At 43.5% G+C, this 21,876-nt stretch overlaps 1 protein-coding gene across 1 annotated transcript in view; it reads right to left on the bottom strand.

The window, feature by feature from the left end:
• Il13ra1 (interleukin 13 receptor subunit alpha 1) overlaps positions 1-19,238 on the bottom strand; it is a 64,238-nt gene extending 45,000 nt beyond the window's left edge. The window contains exons 1-3 of the mRNA XM_005368906.2: positions 18,972-19,238; positions 4,821-4,960; positions 780-918 (exon numbers count right to left, since the gene is read on the bottom strand). Coding sequence (XP_005368963.1) covers positions 780-918; positions 4,821-4,960; positions 18,972-19,050 — 358 coding nt within the window. The 5' untranslated portion in view covers positions 19,051-19,238. The remainder of the gene's footprint in view (positions 1-779; positions 919-4,820; positions 4,961-18,971) is intronic.
• Between the last annotated feature and the right edge of the window lie 2,638 nt (positions 19,239-21,876).

Raw genomic sequence — 21,876 nt, forward strand, 5'->3', positions numbered from 1 at the left:
TCTCAATCATTGTAGGAGGTAGGTGCTCCCATTTTATAGATGAGGAGAATAGGTGGGGGCAGTAATCTAACCAAGGTCACACAATCAGTAACTGGCAGAACTGGGATTTTTAAACGGTGGTGGGTTGTGTCAGGGAGCATTTCTTGTAATTAATGTAAGCTCTTCCCTGGACATAATAGAAGACACAGAAGGATTGTGGGTAAAGCGCAAGTAGGGAACAATGATCCTCACCACCCAAGAGCTTTTCCTTTGACTAGTCATGTCCTGAAACTAGGCCAGCATACTTATTCTCCTTTGGCATCCCCCCCCCAGATATACTTCTGCATAGCAGACTCATTTCCATATGGCATAACCACAACAGTGCTATAGGTTCCCTAAAGTACTGAGCCTGAGACCTAGAGCACCCCACTCCAGCCTCTTCTCCATCGTGCAGCCCATCTGGAGAACAATGCATGCCTTACTTACTTCAGCTCAGTGTGTAAAGCACATTTTAGGGAGGGAGGGATGGGAGAAGGGAGTGCGTGTCAATGTGTGTGTGTTCACTTTTCAAATTAAAGAAGAAAGCATTCTAACTATGTAAACATTACTATTATTCAAACTGTCTGAGCTACTTGAAGCAGCAACATCCTCAAACTTATCAGCATCCGGTACAGGGCCTGACCCTTATTTGACTCAGCAAAACTTTGAGAATGAAATGAAGCCACCAACCATGAATGTTGAGCACACCAAGCAACTGGCTATGCTCTTCACTCGCAAGGGAGAACATCTGGATCTGTTACCTTCAGGGGGCGAGATGCACTTTCTCCTCACCGCACTAGGCTTCTCGCTTTCATTGGTACTACATTGGGAGGCCACTTGCAGACAGATCTTTTCATTTAGGGGTACTTCCTTTAAACGACGAGTTTCTGGAGCAATTATCTGAGATTAGGAAGGTTAAAAAAAAAAGTAACTTCTACAGCAAACAAACAAAAAAGGACACTTAAATCACAAAGTCTTAGCAGACCCAAGTGTATAAGAAAAATAATACATTCTTAGATAGTGTGGGTGAGCGGTTTTGAAAGGGTTATTCTGCTCTTCTGCAATGAGGTCTCAGTCCTAGTTTTGGTTGTCATAACTTCAAAGCGGAGAAGCAAGACACTACTGACATTTAACAGACAGAGGCCAGGAATGATACCTGACACCCTGTAATGAACATTTTCCCCTTTCTCCTACAATAAATAATATGCCTGCATCAGGCACTAGTACTACCACCTGCCACTGAAAATCTCTAGTATAGATAAAGAGATTCCCACATTTAAGGGTATAGCCATCGTAAAATTTACTTAGACGTCTACCATGATAGCTAGCATCAACTCTCTACAAGCAAACTGACAGGAAGCAATTAACAAAATTCCATCAAGACCAGGCTTTAAATGGCCACATAAAACTCCAGTCATTGTGGTGATCTCTAGGGATCGAGGGCCAAAGAGACCCTTTTCATTAAACACCTTTCTGTAGTGTCTGAGCAAGTTTCGACTGTTTTGCTATATGCACTTACACGCTTCATCTGGAACACAAAAAAGGATAAATAAGCTTTGTGAAACCACAGATTCCCAGACACTGCAGAAATCTAAGAGTAAATCACAGAGCTGCTTATTATGACTTAGAGCAACGTTATTAAAGGACTCTAGGAAATTAACATTTCCAGACGTGAGAGGAATAATTCAGAATGAAGCGGATTTTAATCAGAGTTCCAAAGAGCACTTCCTGTTTTGCAATAGTTCCTGACTCAAGTTTCCCATAGTATTTCCTTTCATAATTTCCTGGTAGCCATGAAAAGAGGGGAAATGGTCACGTCGCTTAATCTACCACCTCAAGCAACTAGTGTGACATTTTGCATGCCTGCTGCCAGCTGGGCCTGAGGGAAACTCCAGTCACCTGTGAAACAAGGACATGAGGATGCTCTCAGGAAGTCGTCAACAAACCAGTGATGAATATACCAGAGGAAAGATGTATATGGACACCGAATAGTTCTTAACCAAAATTAGGATAGGACTCCGAAAAAGTGGGGCCAGTAGGTCAGAAAAAAAAATAGATCTCTTCAAGTAAAATCCAGGCTCAGAGAAAGGAGGTGTTGACTTGATAGTGTGGACATGGAGAATCCAGCAAAATTATGGTTATCCTCAGCGGGGCTTCCGGCTATTCATAGCCAAGGACATTTTTTTCACAAGGAATTCTTGATTCCTTGCCAAGAAATCTACTTATCATTTGGCTTCCCATATAAGCTGTCCCTACCGGGATGAAAAGTACAGTGCTGACAGAAGTCTTCCTGGAATGCATCATCAGTTATGATTGTCCCCTTAGGAATGAACGCAGCCTGAGGAAGCAAGGTCTCTGACCGCGCCCATGGAGCTCAAGCCCAGCCCTCAAAAGTGCAATAAAGGTGGCAGGAGGACTTCCAATGTAACTCTCACCAACCTCACTCCCTTACTAAGGCCAAGCTGCTGAATGAGCCTGGCCGACTCGAGGATTCTTCCTAATTTTCACCTGGGAGATGCGGTCACTCTCTGAGGACGCCAAGGGACAATGGATGGGCAAACATCATAAATGAGGGCACAGTACTTATCTCAAAAGTGGGACAGTGGGTTCAATCCCCAGTATCTCAAGTTTCGATGTTTTTTGTTTAAAATAATTTTTCTAGTTTAAAAAGAATTTCTTAGAAATTATAAATTAGGATCATGGGGGAGTGGGGGGATCTCAGTTACCTCATTATCTTTAGATACTGCTCCAGCTAGAGAGCTAAAGAGTTTTATCAGCGCACGCCTTTAATCCCAGCACTCAGGAGGCAGTGGCAGGCGGATCTCTGTGAGTTCGAGGCCAGCCTGGTCTACAAGAGGTAGTTCCAAGACAGGCTCTAAAACTACAGCAAAACCCTGTCTCCAAAAACAAAAACAAAAAAAAGAGTTTTATTATACTCGCATTTTTAAATCAAAAAAAAATGCTCTCAAACAAAGGTTTGAATCTTATCTCCTAGGCATATGAATAATAAAACAGATATTTAAAGGTAATGGTTTTGAAGTCTCTTTCTATGGTGGTGCATGCCTGGATCCAGCACTTTGGATACAGAGGCTGAGGAATCGGGAGCTCAAGGCTAGCCTCAGCTACATAAGGAGGCAGAAACCAGCCTGAGATACAGAAGACCCTGCCTCAAAAAGAAAAGCTCCAATTCCAAGCTATGTAATATTAAATTGCTATGAATAAAATAGGGGGCTTAATTAGTAATGATCACCAAGTGAAACATTCTTGCCTGTATCAGACAGGAAACGCACTTCTTCCCAGCAGAATTACTGCTCTCTGGTAGCTGCTATGACAGTATGCTCCACCCCTCTGGGAATCCGGCCTTCTTGTAAACCGCATCCAAGCCCAAGGCTGCAGTCCTGGATTTGTCCATCTCCCTGACAATGAACACCCTCTTGGCTCGGTCACACCTTTGCCGGCTAAAGAGTTCTTTCCCAGCAGGAAAGGGAGCCAGCCCAGCTTAGGCCTCTCTGCATGCCTGGACCCAAGAGCCTTTGATTTATTCTTCCAGCGGGACTTCCCTATCTCTCGGTGATGAAAGATAACCTAAAATGCATTGCCAGAGCTGCCTTCTACTTGCCAGATTGGAGACTTAAGGGACCTGGACAAAACAATGGTAGAGGGATACTAGTGATATCAATCTTTGGCTGTCTGCATATCTATTGTCTCAATAAGCAAGACTTATTGAGAAGACTAAAAGCAACCTGCAGACTTGATATCATTTAGCAACTTGGAAACACTGGGCTTCTGTGTACAGTATCCGCTGTTCAATAGGTCGAGTGGCTACATACAACCCTATAGATGTACTGAGGTTGCACCCAAAGGACAGGAAGAGAAGCACTGCTCCTGCCACTCATATGCAGCCTCCCAGTGGCAAACTCAAGTAGGTCTAGACACTAGTGCCTCTTCAAAATTCTGGACAAGGTCGAGCCCGAACACCTCTCTCACCAGACACAATGCAAGATTATTGAATAGATGTGCCACCAAGAACCTAATCATCCCACCAGGCCATCCAAAATTTATTTAAGTCCTCAGCTGATTACTTCTAACAGGCAAGGTGTAATTTTTCCTCTGTTATTTTCCTCAGGCACCAGCAAATGTAAACCCACTGACCACTAACATCGCATCCTTCCATTCCCCGTGGCATTGACTTTTAGACCCAAAGCTCATGCATCTCTACTGGTAGACATGAACGAGGAGATGCTTAATGTGAAAATGCTCTGCCATGGAGGCTCATATCAATACAAGAAGAGCCGGGCAGTGGTGGCACACACCTTTAATCCCAGCCTTCGGAAGGCAGAGGCAGGCGGATCTCTGTGAGTTAGAGACCAGCCTGGTCTACAAGAGCTAGTTCCAGGACTGGCTCCACAGTTACTGAGAAACCTTGTCTCAAAAAAAAAAAAAACCAAGTAAGTAAGGAAATAAATAAATAAATAAATAAATTCAAGAAGATAGAGCTACAGACAAGAACATAAGAGCAAACATCAGTAATGGAACTGATTACTTATTGGGTCCCAAATACATACAGCTATGCAGTATTTTCTATCAGGACAATCAATTATATTCAATCATCAAGAATTAGCAAATATTTTCAAATGTTCGATTTTGTTGATGGTTGTTTCTATAGGTCTCCCCAGGGGACATCTGGGAACAAAGTAAAGTAACATTGCCATCTTTGAGATGAGAATTTAACTCATTCTTCGCTTTGATCACAGTGTTTGCCCACTGCGCCACAGCAGTGGCACAGGCTCTAGAACACTTACCTTATCCTGTTTGTCATCGAAATGACTAAGGTACCTGAGAGTACAGTTTGGGTTGGCTCCCTCGGGAGGACTCCACGTCCATACTATTGTGCAGAGGTTTTCAACAGAGACACTCAAATTCGTCACAGGTGGCTGAACTTCTGTTCAAATCAAACATAAGACATAGATCAATGCCAGATCAATTTTAATGGCTCATTTAATCCATTCTCCCACACCCTAGGGCCAAGACCAATAACAAGCTGAATTAACAACATCTAACATTTGCTGAGACAAACAAGGTTACACTTTACACATACTAATGAAAATGTGCACAGACAGTTTTGAAACAGGGAAACTGTTGGCATCATTTGAAAGATGCAGTGACTAGTTGGGTATGGTAGCTCACCTGTGCAACCCCGGCAATTGGGAGCCCAAGGCAAGATGATTGCTCTGAGTTAAGGTCAGCCTGGGCTACATAGTAAGTTCCAGGCAAACATGAGCTACAGACTCAGACTGTAACAAAAAAAGAAAAAAAAAGAAAGGAAGGAAGGAAGGGAGGGAGGGAGGGAGGGAGGGAGGAAGGAAGGAAGGAAGGAAGGAAGGAAGGAAGGAAGGAAGGAAGGAAGGAAGGAAGAGAGAGAGAAAGGGAAAGAAAAAAGGAAATCAGGCTGTCAAGGTAACCCAGTGGGTAAAGTCACCTGCACACAAGCTTGGTAACCTCAGGTTCAATCCCCAGGGTCTACATGATGGAAGGAGAGAACACACCCTTGAAAATGCCTTCTGACTTCCACAAACGTGCAGTGGCATGCATATGCAAGCAAACACATATACCTACATTTTTAAAATTCAAAAGACTAGTAACAGCAAAAGTGACTGCGGCACAAGGAAGCCAGTCACTTTACCTCATACTCCATGATCAGTGACATAGCTGGGATTGTGACCTTGATAATGTGGCTTTAAAGTCACATTCATTTTTGAGATTGTTTCCACTCAGACTGACCCCAAACGTCCTAGTATAGCTGGCCTCCCACTGCTGATCTACCTCCAACTCTCAATCGGTATAGAAATCGGAACGCAGCAGTATGGCCTGTATCTTTTCTTTCTTTCTAGGGATAGAAAATAGGGCCTTGAGCATAGGAAGTATCTCTGTCGCTGACCTACATTCCAAAGCCATATACTTAATTAAATATAGCTAATATAAATATAATATATTCCTTCCATAGTATCCACAGGAGGCCTATTTCAGAAGCCTGTGTGAATAACAAAATTTGCAAAGGCTTCTTGCAGGATTTGCATATAGTCCATCAACATCCTTCCATATACTCTAATGGTACATAGATCAACATTGTATTGTATTGTTTGGAAAAATAATGACAAGAAAAACAAACCTATAACATGTTCAGCACAGGTGTAATGTTCTTAGGTTTTTCTTTTCTTCTTTTTTTAATCTACATGCAACTTGCCAGCAAACACAGGGCCTATTAGTGAGAAACTATGGACCTTTTGTTGAGACAGAATCTCACTATGTACCCTTGGCTAGCCTGGAACTTGCTATGGCTACATGGACCAGGCTGGTCTCGAACTCACAAATATCTACCTGCTTCTGCTCCCCAAAACAGACATCACCATGTCTGGACTATGGACTCTTAAATACTAGTATCCCCACACTCAGTCCAGCCAGTTTACTCAGCTGTTTTCTGAGTTTGCAAACCTCCTTTTCAATTGTGCTCTCTTCAGTTGAGCTCAGGAACATGTTCTAGTCCTTGAAGTTTGTTTGTTTGTTTTTATAGCTTTTCCAAAGAAGTGCTGAGAGAAATTTAGCACCCCAATTCCCCCTGGGATCTGACACTAAGCAGCTGGAGCTGGAGAGGGAAGGAAAAGTAGAGAAACAAAAAGTGTCTTGAACTTTCCTGAGAACTTCTAAGGCTAGGATTATCAAAGCCCCACACCTGAAGCAGGGCGGGCATGGAGAGGAATTCCCTGCCCTTCTTTACAAGACTTCTGCAAACATTGCAAAACAAAGTTTCCCAAAGCCACTTTAAAAGTCCAGCCAGACATGGTAGACCTACCTACAATCCTAGCAGTGGGGAAGTAGAGGCAGAAGGGTGATGAGTTAATATTAGCCTGCACTGCATATGGAGACTTCCATGTCAAAAACAAGACCAAGGCCAACAACAACAACAAAAATAACAAACTAAAGCAAAAATAGTCCTCTAGGAGCTAAGGGTACCACTCAGTGGTAGAGCATTTGCCTATAATTTGCCAAGCTCTAGGTTCTAATCCAGCACTGCAAATAATAATAACTGATGTTATTAAAATGACAGTTCAAGAAACCTAGAGTGTTTTATCTGACTATTAAAAAGAACTCCATCAGTCCCAAACATCAACCCCATGGACACTATGTAGTTGAGGTTTTCCCAAGAGTCAATTTCATGCGCAGCCACTAATTGGGCAGCAGTCTACAAAAGCCCTTAAATTTTAACACTCCCTCCCTCCTGACAACGACTGATAAGCTTTTCCCTTGGCCCAGTCTGCGGAGAGTGGAGCCCTGAGCATGCCAAGGCCTTTAGAAGCAGGGACTTCCTGGCCCAATGTATTAAACTGAGCTAGTAGCTGGCTGTGGTGAATCATAGAGAGAATTCCAGGTCTCAGAAGACTGGAGCAGAAGGATCACTTTTGAGTTTGAGGTCAGTCTGAGCTGCATGCTAAATTCCATCAATTAGGATTTTTGAGACTGCAATCTACTTCAGGACTATCTCTCTCATTCTGCAGTTTCCAGAAACAAAGTTTAGCAGAAATCGTGGATCCCTGGCTTAGCAGGTTCCTGACACTTTAGCTACCCAGTTACCTACCCCCAAAAATTTAAGCCTTATAATAAAAACAACAAAACTATTACTTATTTTTACTTCTGTTGGATTCTAAAATTTAAGGTAATTTAAGATGTTTAAACCCCACCCCCCTTTGCCGTTTTTTCTATTTGTTTTTGAGATAGTGTCTCACTCCAGTTCAGGCGCCTTGAACTCACTCTGCAGCCTAGGATGACCTAAAACTCACACCAATCCTTCTACCTCGGCCTCTTATTTATACTTAAAATCAATCAAAACTCTTCCCTAGTTCTAATTTCCCAAATAAGATTCAATTTTCCCATCTGTTTGGAAATGCTATTTAGCCAGATGCAGCTGGTTTGCACAGAAGCTACTTGGGGGTTATCAGGCATCTTTCCTTTTCTTTTCTTTTTTGTTTTTTCCCTGGTGGCTGCTTCATAGCTGCTGAAATTTTTGTACTCCCTATAATTGAAAAACTATACGTAGCTGCTGGTGGGGGGTGTTGCAGTATAGGTAACATCCTACCTAGATAGAAACAGTATACAATCTGATAAACTGTAATCCCAGCACTCAGAAAGCTATGGTAAGAAACTGCCATGATTTTGAGACCACACTGGGCTATGAAATCCAGGCAAGCCTGGGCTAAGAGCTAGATCATGTCTAAAGCATATGTGCCCCCCCCCAGAAACCATCGTGTTGACAGCATGCTGAATGGCAGAGTCCAGGGATACGAAGCCACAGCCTAACTAGGATCATGCACAGCACCTCAGCACTTGAGGGGCTGAGGGATGGGAATTTTCACAAATCCGAGGCCAGATTGGATTACAGAATAAATCCTTCTCAGAAAGACAGAAGGGAAGAAAAGAGGGAGGGAGAAAGAGAAGTGAAAAGGAGTGGAAAACATGAGCTAATAAGAAAGAATATTGACAAACATAATTACGGCATTTTCTAATTGAATTATAAAATTAAGAAATATAACAAATTTTGTCATTTTTCCCATGGTAACTGAAATTTAGTTCAATTACCATGTGAAGGACCATTGCTTAGTGTTCAATATTATTTTTCTAGGGAAAGAATATCTAGGTCAAACCATTACATCTCCTGGTAAAGTTGCTCTTCATGCTGGCTAATCAGGTAAACCATCTGATTTTATTATTAATGACTGATTTAAACTTAGTAATAAAATCAAGACCCTAAAATTAAAGAAAAGGAAAAAAAGAATCTGTTTGATGTGACTATTTAGAGACCCTGGAGGTAACTGAAAGCTTCACACTTTCCAGATAAAGGAATTGACCAGGAAAACTGCAGTGACTTACAATCAGTACAATCAAGTTTAGTGGTAACTGTCCACACAACAATGGTTAGCGAAAGTCGACCCTGGGCAGGAAAACATGACTGTGTCCCAGGGATAGTTGGCATAAAGCTTGTCAGAGTAGGCAAAGAGGTCTCTGCCCTTCAAATATCTGAGACATGTATTCTGATCACTGGCTGCTACTTCCGATGAAAGAGGCAAAGACAGAAAGGCCAGGACCAAGTTGTTGCATTGACTCTATCACTGCAAGTCCTTCCTCTTCTAGCAGACGTGGCTTTCAGGAAATTCACATTACTGGCACCCTTCTTCTCTTCCTCATTTTCTTCCCTTATTTTTTTCTTTTTGTACATTAAAGAGTCAAGACTTTTAAAAATAACTGCATACGGGAGGAAGATTAAAGAGAAAGCTTCCAAAAGACCTAAGAAAATCTCAAGTGAGAGACAGTCTCAATAATAAAAATAAACAGACACAGATGATCAAAACAGAAATCCCTGGACGAATACAAGGAAATAGCGTCCTCAGGACACAAGCCCGCAGCTGCACATACGAAGCTGCAGTGGTTGGGACAACGTGCACAAGCCCCATGCAAGCTCAAACCAGCCCAAATCGAAGCATTCGGAGAGTACAGGTGGCCGTGGATTCCCATCCCTGGCTGGGGCACTATTGGCGACAGATGCTAGTTTCTGGCACAGAGAAGTCTTTAAGAATGTTGCCCTAGTATGCTGATCACAGTTTAGTGGAAGGCTGCACATCCACGTATGTATGGGCAGCAGCAATTGGACTTGATGGGTGAAAAAAAAAAAGGACACAAAGCCTGTTAGGGAAGGGCATGGATCTTGAAGGAGTTGAGGGGGAGAAGTGAATACAATCAAAACTCATAGCACAAAACTCTCAAAGAAACTAATAGAAAGGTGGGGGACAGAAAAACCCCGGAGCCAGGAAATAATCTGCTTTCTGGAATTACTACATCACTTATTCAAATACTCTATTTTTGATAAAAGCCAATCACAATTCATAAATAGTAAAGTACGGGTATTCTTTTTTTTTCTGACATGGCGATGCTGAGGACAGAACCCAGAGCCTTGTATATGCTAGGCAAGTGCTTCATTACTAAGCAATATCCCAGCAAGTACGAGCCGGTCAAAGGAAAAACCATCAGGATAAACTGATCCTGAGAAGGGTGAACGTGCCAGACAAAGGCTACAAAACAAAATCTCTTAAAGATGCCGAACGAACCAAAGAGAGATAAACAAAACAAAAACAGCAGTAACCTAAAAAGAAACTAAAATCAAATTCGGGAGATGTACAATAAAATAACGGAACCAGTCATGGTGGTTCTTAGCTGAAATCCCAGTGTTAAGAAGACAGAGGCAGGAGAATGACTAGGAATTTGAGGTAGCCTGGGTTACTGAGTGCGTTCTGGCATCATCAGAGCTACATGAGTGAGGAATCCAAAAACCAAAAATAAATAAAGAAATAAATAAAATCTAAGTAAACAGCTGAAATGAGGTATTTCAAAACAGATTGGATCAAGCAAATGAAATAATCGGCAAACTCAAATATAATGCAATGGAAATTCCTGAGTCTAAATGACAGAAAGATCAGGCTAAAGAAACATGGATCTTAGCTAAGCACTTGTGTGGGTTTGACTTGTAGTGTCTATAAAGAACAGGACTTCAGAAAGGACCTACGATACAGAAGAGGGGAAGAATTCTGAAAGTGAAAGCGGATTATAGAACATATGTAATATAAAAGTAAGTTGGGCAGGGGAATATTGGGGGGTGGAAGGTTTAACTAGAGACGGGAGCAAAGAGGGAAGAATTAACAAACACTTGGGATGTATGAAAAAACACTCCTGAAACCCACTGTTTCTTAGGCAAGATATATATATTTTTTATATACCTATATATATCTTTTTATACACATATATATATGTGTGTGTGTGTGTCTGTGTGTTTTTATATGACTTTTTTAAAGGAGGAGGGTTGGCAAGATGGCTCGGCAGGTTAAGGTACTTGTTGTCAAGTCTGACAACCTAAGTTCAAGCCCCAGATTCCACGTGGTGGATGGAGAGAACTAATTCTTGCAAGTTGTCCTTTGACCTCCCTCACATGCTGCTTGCCCCGTTCAATAAATAAATGTAAAAATAACATTTTTAAAAGGAGTCTGAGCAGAGGTACTCCACACAATGCTCCTCCCCAGAAGATGAGGGTTATTAAATTAAATTTCAGTCCCATTTATGGGACACCTTTCTGAGTTATTGGTCAAGGAAGCTTCAGAGCCCACCAACCACCCATTAACACAGACTACCACCATTGCTTTTCACTGCCCACTCCAGAGAGATGGTAAGACACAACATATATTGATCACAGCACATAGAGAAATCGAGATGGGAGTAATGGAGATACTTCCTCGGGGATGATAGCCACCTTTCAAAGAGAGCTGTTATGAAAGGTGTTGTGTGGGCTGCCGGGGGAGAAAATTCATCAGCTAACTTACACAGCACTGGACTCTGCATGCTATAGTACCAACCTTTCAGGCAAGGTGTTCCCACTTGTGCAAAAAGAGCATGACCATTTTGGGGGTAACCAACTCTTCTCTGATGGGATTTGAGGTCTGTTTTACAGGAGGGAATTCATACCTAATGCTGTAAAACTAGTCAAAAGCCCATAGCTAGGAAATCATATGCCTTCAGAATAAGGTACCCCTGTTGTTTTGCTAGACAGATTGTAGAACGGCCTTCTAAATACTTATGTTTATAGCTATCAATAGGTCCTGCTCTCAATCTCAGGGGATAAGGGCAAAGGGATGGAAAGAATTTCAAAGATGGAGGATGAGGAGAAAAGCTGTGAAGTTCTTCTAAACGTAGTACAGGCATTAAACTCATGAGCTCACTGTAGCCATGGTAACCTGCAGGGAGCAGAGAAAGCCCTGAGTATGTGACATTCTGAGTGGCTGTGTGTTGTTGACATGGGCACAGCCATGCCACGGACCCAAGCCTCAGAGAGAAACGGCAAAGCCGTCCCTTTTGGTTCATGTGTAGATGCTGATAATGTGGACAGAAAATGTTTCCCATAGCTTTCTCCTGCCAGATCTTTATGGCCTGAAGCCTGCTCCCCTCTGGAGCTCTTCTGTACTATACTGTACTTTACTGCTCCTGCTGAGACAGCTAAACCTGTCTCCTTGATCTAGCTGCATACCATAAACCCTGACTCCTTGCTTATCTCTGTATAATAACTCCACCTCCCTGTTTAAACTGTATGTAATAACTCTGCCTCCTTCCTCAGCTGTGTGCAGTAACTCCACCTTCCTAGTCAACTCTGTATAATAAACAGCTTCTAGGATACTGTGCCTTCTCCATTAGAGGGCCCAGACCACTGATTCCTAGCTTTCTGTCCATGTGTCTGTCTGTCTTTTCTTCATTCCCTCAAAGTCCCAGTCAGGTCTGTCCCTGGGGCTGCACACAAGAATTGACCTGTACAATGTCAAGCCAATCAATATTTTCAACATGGGTGGTGGAGGGGCTCGTGGGGCTCCACCCCTTGGCCACTGATAGCTGCTAGTGGAGAGAGAGCCATTTTTTTGGCGGTCTGGCCATTGGTAGTTTGCTTATGTTCCTGCAGACAACATTAACAGGACTTAGTGGGTCATTTTTTTAAGACGAAAGAAAAAATCAAGAGAACCTCAGGAACCTGTGGGATATCATCATTAGACTAGTGGCTGCATTGGGAAAGGGGCTAGAGGAGAACAGAAAAAGGAAGAAAGAGAAATTTTAGAAATAACGAGGAGCTGGGGAAATGGCTCAGATGGCAAAGCAAGCGTGATTGTAATCCTGGCACCGAGGAAGTGGACACAAGCGGCTCTCTGCGCCTCACTGGCCAGCCAACCTAGCCTACTTGGCAAGCTACAGGCAAGTAAGAGACCCACAAAAACAAATGGACAGTACCTGAGGACCAGCTCTCTAAGGCTGGGTAAAGGAGAGGGAGGAGGAACGGGAGGGACAGAGAAGGAAGGGGAGGGAAGGCCTGGTGCACACCTGTCCTCCCAGAAGCAGAAGCAGTTAGATCAGGAGTTCAAGGTTCCTCAGTGATGTTCCTCAGTTCAAGTTTCTCAGCTATGTTACATAACAAATTCAAAACCAGCCTGAGCTACACGAGACCTTGTCTGAAAATCAAATACGGGCAAACAAAGAAGTAATAACTGCAAGCTTCCCAAACTTATGAAAGATAGGATTACAAACATCCAAACAGAATCTAAATTCTAACAATTTACGGGACTTATAAAAAGAAAAGGACAGATCCAAATTTAGAAACGTCAAGGAAATCATGAAGAAGATTAGCATAGAGATAAATGAAATAAGAAGCAGAAGAGTAAAGTAGTATTAATAAAACAAAGGGCTTTGTTAAGGGCAATAACATTTCTAAATCCTTTTGTCAGTAAAGACTGCACTTACTAAAATCAGAAACGAAAATGGGTATATTACTACTGATCCTAAGACATCAAAAAGAATTTCTTATAGAAAGAAGTATAAACGACTCAATACTAACAAATTTGATACTTTAGATGAAATGCACAGATTCCTGGAAACACAAAACTTACTGAAACTAAATCACAAAGAAATATATAATCTGAATAGAGCTGTAATCAATAAGTGTATTAAATCAGTATTCAAATTTATCTCCTGACCAAAAAAAAAAAAATCCAACCTTGATGGCTTTATGGGCAAATTGAACCAAGTGTCTAACAAGCCAATACTATACATTTCCAAACATTTTCAAAGACCTTAAATAGTAAGAATGCTTCCTAATTTCTTTTCTATGAGCCCTGTACTACCTGTTCCTAAATCCTAACAGACAAGTTATCCTCAAGAAAATGCCAACACGGGGCCTTCAGTAACACGCCGAAAGGATTGCACACCATGACCGAGTGGGATTTATTCCTGGAAGGATGACTCAACATACGAAAATTAATCCATATAATATATCACATTAACACAAGGAAAGGGGAAAAACACGGCATTATCCCTCTTGATGCAGAACAAAACACCTGACAAAACTCAGCAACTGGAGCTAGGGCGCGTAGCATGCACAGGGCCCTGGGTTCAATGTTCTGCAGGCGTTGCCACCCAAATAAATGCCTTTTCATAACAAAAACATTCAAGTTTGGGCATGGTGTCACATGCCTACAATCTTATCTACTCAGGAGACAGGCGCACGAGGAGTGGATGTTAGGGGCCAGGTTGGGTTACAGAGCAAATGTCAGGTTCGCCTGGGCTACTTAGCAAAATGCTATCTCAAAATTTAAAAAAAAATTAAATAGGTTGGAAACACGGTCATAGAAAATTTGTCTTACATTTGTGAGGACCTGGGTACAATCCCTAGTTTTGAAAGAAGACATTGCCGAGAAAGCATGATTCTTATAAATGGGAAAAATGCATTTCCTAACCTAACGTTGAAGGCCAAGGCTGAAGCAGGTTCAGAGATTCCACCTTAGCACAACATCTAATGCGCAGCTTGTTTCCTGAATTCCTACAGTTCCCAAGGCCTTGGGTTCAACCCCAAACATATCAGAGTGCGTATGCTTTTTAAATGATAACATGTAATCTCTAGATTGTAAGCACATATTAATACATGTGAATTTTGTAGTACGCATTGTAAGGCATATACGTAAATAAGTGGTTACTATACTTGAACTGTCTCTAGGGGCTCTGAGTGACTGGTTTCACCACAGTGGAGAGATTAAGAACATCAGCTGCCGACCCTAGCTCAAATCCTAGCGCTGAAACTACTTAACCTCCCTGTTCCTCCTTAGCTTGCTCATCCATAACGTTAAGGATGAGAATCATAACCTAGCGCAAAGTGTGGCTGTAAGTATTAAACAAGTTAAGATAGACAATGTCTCACACCTGCAATCCCAGCACTCAAGACGCTCGGGGAGGAGGGCTGCCAAGAGTTTGGAGTCAAGCTGGAATAAGTAACAAACACCAGGTCAATGGGGGCTATGTAATAAGACTTTGTCTCAAAAAAAAAAAAAAACAAGCAAAAAACTAGGTGAAGCGCTACACCAGTTCCTGCACAGAGCAAGTATTTAGACCTGCTAAGAAAATCGACAGCTGCATTGGTTTTCTGTGAAAATGGACCTATGGGCTCCGAGGCATAACACCGGCTTCTGCTGCTTTCCTTCAGCATCAACTTCCAACAATTGCTGGGAGATGAACACTGCCTTTAGATGAGGAGGAAAGAACAGGCCAAGACCTAAGAAGAAGCTTTTTTAGCTAAACCCCAAGTATGTCTGCCTATTGTTTATCCTCACATTCTGTGTGAATTAGTGGGTAATACGACCAGTAATCGTTTTACTCTAAGGTGCTTCATTTGACTGATTGCTTTTGCTTTCTCTTTTCCAACCTCAGGAGTTGGCAGAGGCATGCAGATTTCGGGAAAAGTGAAGGAAATCGTAAGAGTCATACGTGAGTCATCTGTCTTTTTTCTTCACATGCAGTCACCAACTCCTGCCTCCCCTTTTGCTACATCTTTCATAATCATCCCCAGCTCTCCTAAACCCAACAAGGAGGAAAGACACCACTAAGCCATGATCTTCATTAGGACGAGCATACACACTGTGCATCTTTCTAATAGAGACTGGTGTCTGCCACCTTCCGTTTCCTGAGCTCCAGGTGCCAAGGGCTCCCTCTACCCAGACGAGTCTCCTTGCTTGCTTTTCTTCAGACCGTGCCCTGATCAGGATGCTTACGAGCAAATCAAGCTTCTTTGCACAGATTGACTTTGCCACTCTTTCTTCTGACCACACAAGGCTCTTGACCGGCCACTTCCTCATTGCTGCTCCTGTTCAGCTTCCACTACACACTTTCTCCATTCAAATCCCACCTTTTCTGAGGTCTAGCTCAAGTTTTTTTTCCTATTCTGTGAAACTGCCAGCCTTCAGTTTCCTCTCTTCTGAATACCTATTGTTTGGACTACATGGTCTAACCATTATAAAGCCAGTCTCCAATATACGATCAGTCTGCCTCTCCTTTCACGGATGCCAACTAGTGCCTATACTGGTACCCTGGGAGGTGGCTAACTAGCTCTTCTGCATGCCAAGGACTCCCTCTTACTTCTTTTGAAAGAGGTACTGAATACAGGAATAGTGGTTAAAGGCATAGCCTCTGGAATCAAGTTGCTAGGGTTGGAAGCCTAGCTCCTCGACTTTATTTAGTTAAGAATTTCAGCCTCAGTGTGCCTCGACTTCCTTGTATACAAAAGGGAACCAATATTAACACCTGAAGTTTAGTCTGCTTGTAAAGGTTAAATGATATAGAAGTGAAACACTTAAAATTGGGGAAGGTGCCACACATCTATAGTCTGAGCAAGGAGGAGGCCGAAACAGGAGGATTTCAGGGAGTTCATTCAAGGGTAGCCTGGGCTACAGAGCAAAACACCAATTATGTGTCAAACTACAAGCCAGTCTCCAATATACTATTTTGTTTTATTTTATAAGACAGGGTTTCTCTGTACTTTGGAGCCTGTCCTGGAACTCACTCTTGTAGACTAGGCTGGCATCGAACTCAGAGATCCACCTGCCTCTCCTCCCGAGTGCTGGGATTAAAGGCATGTGCCACCACCACCTGGCAATATACTATTCTTACTGTACTGACTAGTCTGTATATACTTTCATGGATCCCAACTAGACTTATACTGGTACCCTGAAAGGTACCTACTTAGCTCTTCTGCATGCCAGGAGTTCAAGACTAGTTGTTATTGCACCATACCACAATGTGGGCTATCAAGATAAACAGACTGAACTAAACTAGTAAGTAAACTTGTAACCCCCTGCCCTGCCTTGTTTCTCTCCATAGTACTTTAGAAGTATTGGACATACTATATTTTCCTCAACACAAAGAAACACACAGCTTCTGCCAATAATGTAAACTAGCTTCATGGGACAGAGACGTGTCAAATACAACTTTAAACTAAACGAAGTAAAGCCCTTAGAAAACTGCTGGGCAGTCAGTAGACAGGGAAATGCTAGCTGTTATTAAGCAATGCCACAGCTTAGCTACTGTGCTAAAGAGACTGAACTCAACTAGTGAGCTAATCGTTTTTTAAATATTCAGCAGGATCCAAACGAAAGGAGCACTTAAGATGAATGGAGGTCTCAACACCCAAACACAGACGTTACAATTAAAACAGTTCTTTAAAGCACACACAGCTCAGTCTGTTCGTTTCACCCACGAGAAAACCATCACCCACAGAGGGGATAATGACAAACCCTGAATCTCACGGCCAGTTCATGTCAGAGTCATAGAAACGTCGACCTCTGAGTAACTAGAGATAGCAAACGCTTTTTACGCCGTGCCACAAATGCAGTTCTTTCGGCATTTCTAAAAGGGAGAGAAGTTTCTGTCGTCTAAGGTTCCAACAAATGACGGTGAAAAAACAAGCCCAGAAGTTGTGGGCTGACAGTCTTGTCTCAAGAGCCAGCTGTTGTTTCAGGTGTGTGTGTGGGGGAAGAAACCTGGAGGAGTTGTGTTGGAATGACACTGTGAAAACCAGGACACTCGAGAGATAGGTGACCTTAGGTAAGTCTGTGGTCTTCAGCTTTCCTATATACCTACAGAGACTTGGTGTCCTCAACCGAAGTAGCGATGTTTCAGACAGATTATTCTGTGTACTCTAAGATCCTAAGTCAACCTTCCAAAGCCTGGCTCAGCGTACAACAAACAAGGCCAACATTCGAATGATTATCAAGGGCTGGAGGTGTGACTCAGCCCCAGAGCCAGCATGAAGCCCTCAGGTACCCTCTCCAGGAACCCAGGAAAAAAGGGTAATTACTGTCCAACAGACTTACGCGTACCTCAGGTCTCACTCAAATGCCATTTTTTTCAGGAAAGTCTTTCTGCTGTGTGCCATTTACAACGCTAACCCTCTGCCCTGTTGTTTGTCTCCATAGTACATTAGTGGTATATTTTACTGAATACACAGAAACACCCAGTCTCTGCCAATGGTGTAACTAGCTTCAGAGCTCAGGGTCTTGATCCGTTCTGCTCACTGTGACAGCCTCAGCCCCTAGAAATACCGCCCTTCACAGATACAACATATATTGTGTAGATCGCGCATTTGTTTCCTAATTACCATTTCAGCTTTCGTTTCAAAGCACAACACACTCAGTAAACATTCGTTAAGCAAATTGGTTTTCGTGTGTGTGTGTGTGTGTGTGTGTGTGTGTGAAAATAAAACCTATTCTAAAAGGCCCAGATCTCTAGGCTTGCCAGGACCAGTCCATGAGGAAATCACTCACCTTCGATTTTCACGACAACTCTGCAAGTTCATTAGTTAAAAGTTGCTCACAAGCACAAGGGCAATGGAGCGACTTCAGAAGCAATGTATAACTTTTTTTTATATAAATTTGAGATTTTCCCCCATGATATACGGTTTGTTAAAGATGGGAGGCATCGGATGCCGGTCAGGCCTTCTCAATGGATTTCTTAACGCTAGAGGAGGTCTTGACCCTTGTGCCCTTTTACTACTAAGTCTAAGATCTATTTTCAGAGGCTCCCTTTAACTTCCACCGCCAAATCCACACTTCCAAACTAAGCATCTGAGAGGCTCCGGGCAAGGAGCCCTGGGAAGTTCCCAGCTCACCAGGACTTGGTCGCCACCCCGGGATCCCTCACAGGCAAAGCCACTAGTATGGGGTCATTTCAGCAAAAATTAGAATCCCTTTAGTCTCCTTCCTCCAAACTCCAGCCTTCTTGGCTCTTCCCTAGAGCGCAAGGGAAGTGAGAGGGTCAGTCAGTCCAGCTTCCCCACCACCTCGCCTGGGAAATCCCCAGCACCGGAGTTCCCCCCAAATCCAGCAGGATCCGGGAGCCCCAACACTGGCGGAGAAGGCTGACGGCCAGTACAGGGAGTCCAAGCAACAACCACTTCAGCGCGCACCCAGGCCACGACGATCAAACCCCCCTCCGCCCCAGGCTCCCTGCCCACCGGTCCACGTCCCTACCCGCCACGTCCCCCAACCCGGGGCCACACTCACCTGTGGCCGCGGCTCCTGGGCTCACGGCGGCGCACAACAGCAGCGCCCACAGCCCACACAGCCGCGCTGGCCGCGCCATGCAGCCCCTCGGCTCGGAGCGCGGCCGGGCTGGAGCCGCCGCAGTCTCCGCCTCCTTGCTTCTCGCTCCCACTTCCCGGCCGCGGCGCCCTGGAGGCCAGAGCAGGCGTAGACGGGAAGGGCCGCCCCGCCCACGGCCGCAGGTAACCCGAGCGCGCGGGGGCGCCAGGGCGCGGGCAGCCGACGGGGCGGGGCACGCGGCTCCCTGGCTCCCACCGAGTGACACCTGGCCTCCCTCCGCGCCACCACCTGTCACAGCTACAGAAACGTCCTGTTTAGGACCCAAGGCGACTTCCTCTGAAGCTTTGTGGCAAGGCTCCAGTCACTGCCTCTCCCTGCTCCCACTTCTATGAGGATGCCTGGTTGTCCCAGGTGCCAAAGACTGCACCCTGCTAGACACTAGGGCAGGGTCATGTAGGGAAAGAACCTTGGCCTGGGAGCTTGGAAACCTGGCTTCCAGCCTTAGGTCTCTGAGCCCTTGTTTCCTAAGCCCTGACTCCCCAGATTAGTAATGCCTTATTTATTTCTCTGGGAGGGCTTGGTAGTCCAAATAAAGGACTTTAGTGGCAACCTGTTTTGTGCAAGAGGGCAACGATGGTATATTTGAAAGCTGGTAATAACATTGAATGGGATTTGTAAAGTGACAGTCCCCAAACAATGGACAGTGCCACTATCCTATGTACCCGTATTTGTTTAAACACACAATAAACTACTATAGATTCCGTTTTCAAGTTCCGTATTGTAGATAGGTATGATCTTTCACGGTGGCTTAGACTGAACAAGTTATTAACAATTCTAGGACTGAAGTACAAGTGCTGTCACCAATTGCACACCAGGCCTGCTGGCAGTGTAAGACCATGTCTCAAATGATGGACACAATTAACATGAAACAGCAGGAGAGAGAGGAAGGAGGAGTAAAGGGGGGAGAGAGAGAAAAACTCAGTGAGTAACAGGATGATTGCTCCAAAGCCTGACAACCTGAGTTCAATACCCAAAACTCACATGTAGGAAGAAGAAAACTGACTCCTGCGAGTTGACCTCTGACCTCCATATGGGCACCATGGCATGTCCACACACACACAAATGCATGTGGTGAAAATGTAAATAATGTGCATTGAGAAGATCTCGAGTTGACAAAAGGCTCCACGTGGGAGTCACAATGCTGGGTGCTAATGAGGGTTCCTGAGACTGGGAAAGGAGAGAAAAAAGCTTTGTAAGTTTTGTGGTGCTGCTGTGAGAGTCACCATAAATTTGGTGGCTTAAGTTTTGCTTTAGTACATTTCTGGAAATTAGAAGTCGCACTGAGCTAAACCTAAGTGGGGGCAGAGCCACTTTCCTCTTGGAGATTGTAGACACAAACTGTTTCCTTGACCTTTAATGCCGTAAGACATTGCTTGCTTTGTTGCTATAACACGCAAACCTCTGTTTCTGCGGTCAAAATAGATCTCTTTCTCTTACTCTGGCCAATCTATCTCCACGTTCTTCTTACGAAGATCCTTGTGATAGAGCAATAGGCCACAATAATAACCCAAACATTTCAGAGGGCTTGATTTGGGGGTTAGGAGAATGGCTCAGTTGGTAAAGTGCTTGTCACACAAGCGTGAGAACCTGAATTCAGATCCCCAGAAGCCAAGGACAGAAGAGTGAACCTGTAATCCCAGCCCTGGGGAAATAGAGACAGGAATATTCTTTGGATTTTTGGACTTGCTAATCTGTCAGTATAGCTAAATTGGTGAGCTCCAGGTCCAGTGAGATAATCTGTCTCAAAGAATAAGGTGGGGAGCAATTAGGAAAAACAAATGATAATTGATCTCTGACACACACACACACACACACACACACACACACACACACACACACACACACACATCTATTGTTTTAATCACTTCTGCAAAGTCAAAATTATTTTTACTGTGTAAGGCAATATACTTATAAGTCTTAATTAAGCATTAGAGCATGGCTGGAAAAAATCTCTCTTTTCCTGATAAAGATGTCTGAGTGGATGGTGAGACCCATTGAGATGTATTTTCATTAGATTAAGTCAATACCTGAAAGTAGCTATAAACAGTTATTAATAACCTATACCTAGTTATACTATATCTAGTCTCGACCTCACCCAGAGGCCATCAGAATGTTTGATCTAGCTAAACAAAGGCTCCACTCTGGAACGAAAGCTCTTGAGTTCAGTAAATATTTGTGAAGTCCAAGAACTGTGGAAGAAAATCATTGAAGACAGACCTTGGCTGGAAGTGTCTGATTCTGTGCTTCAATTTGTGCTTAGCATGCACAACACTCTTAAATTCTGTCCTCAGCACCAACCAATGGCATTTTTTGAAAAAGCAGGAAAGGTAGAACTTGTCAACAAAGCGCTGCCAACAGTTAGGTCGTCACCAGAAACATGAACGTGGAACTATGGGATGATGCAAAGGAACACATGTTATGATAGGGAAGGTTTCTAGGAGTGGGGATTGCTTGCAGTGAATCCGGAGACACTGATTCTTACTGTCTAAGGTTCAGTATAAAGCCACACCTATATATGTATTACCAAATAAAATAATGATTCTGAAAACAGTACCATCAAAGCCCATGGAACTGGTAGCTGGTTCTGCCCTTTTAAAATCCCTCTGTAAGTAGTTTGGCACTCTCTAGCCCAAGGCTCCCCTTTTCTCATCACCTCAAACATACACACTTGTTGACATATTCTATAAACATTATACAATAAGTTTATGATAGCATTTCCAAAATGATTATGCCACCTGCCTTTTAAGGAGTCTCCAGTTGGAAAGAGAGTCCCTGGGGACTGGCTGTGTGCCATCGTGGGCACTGC

The sequence above is a fragment of the Microtus ochrogaster genome, unplaced genomic scaffold (genome assembly GCF_000317375.1).
Source record: "Microtus ochrogaster isolate Prairie Vole_2 unplaced genomic scaffold, MicOch1.0 UNK42, whole genome shotgun sequence".
NCBI lineage: Eukaryota > Metazoa > Chordata > Mammalia > Rodentia > Cricetidae > Microtus > Microtus ochrogaster.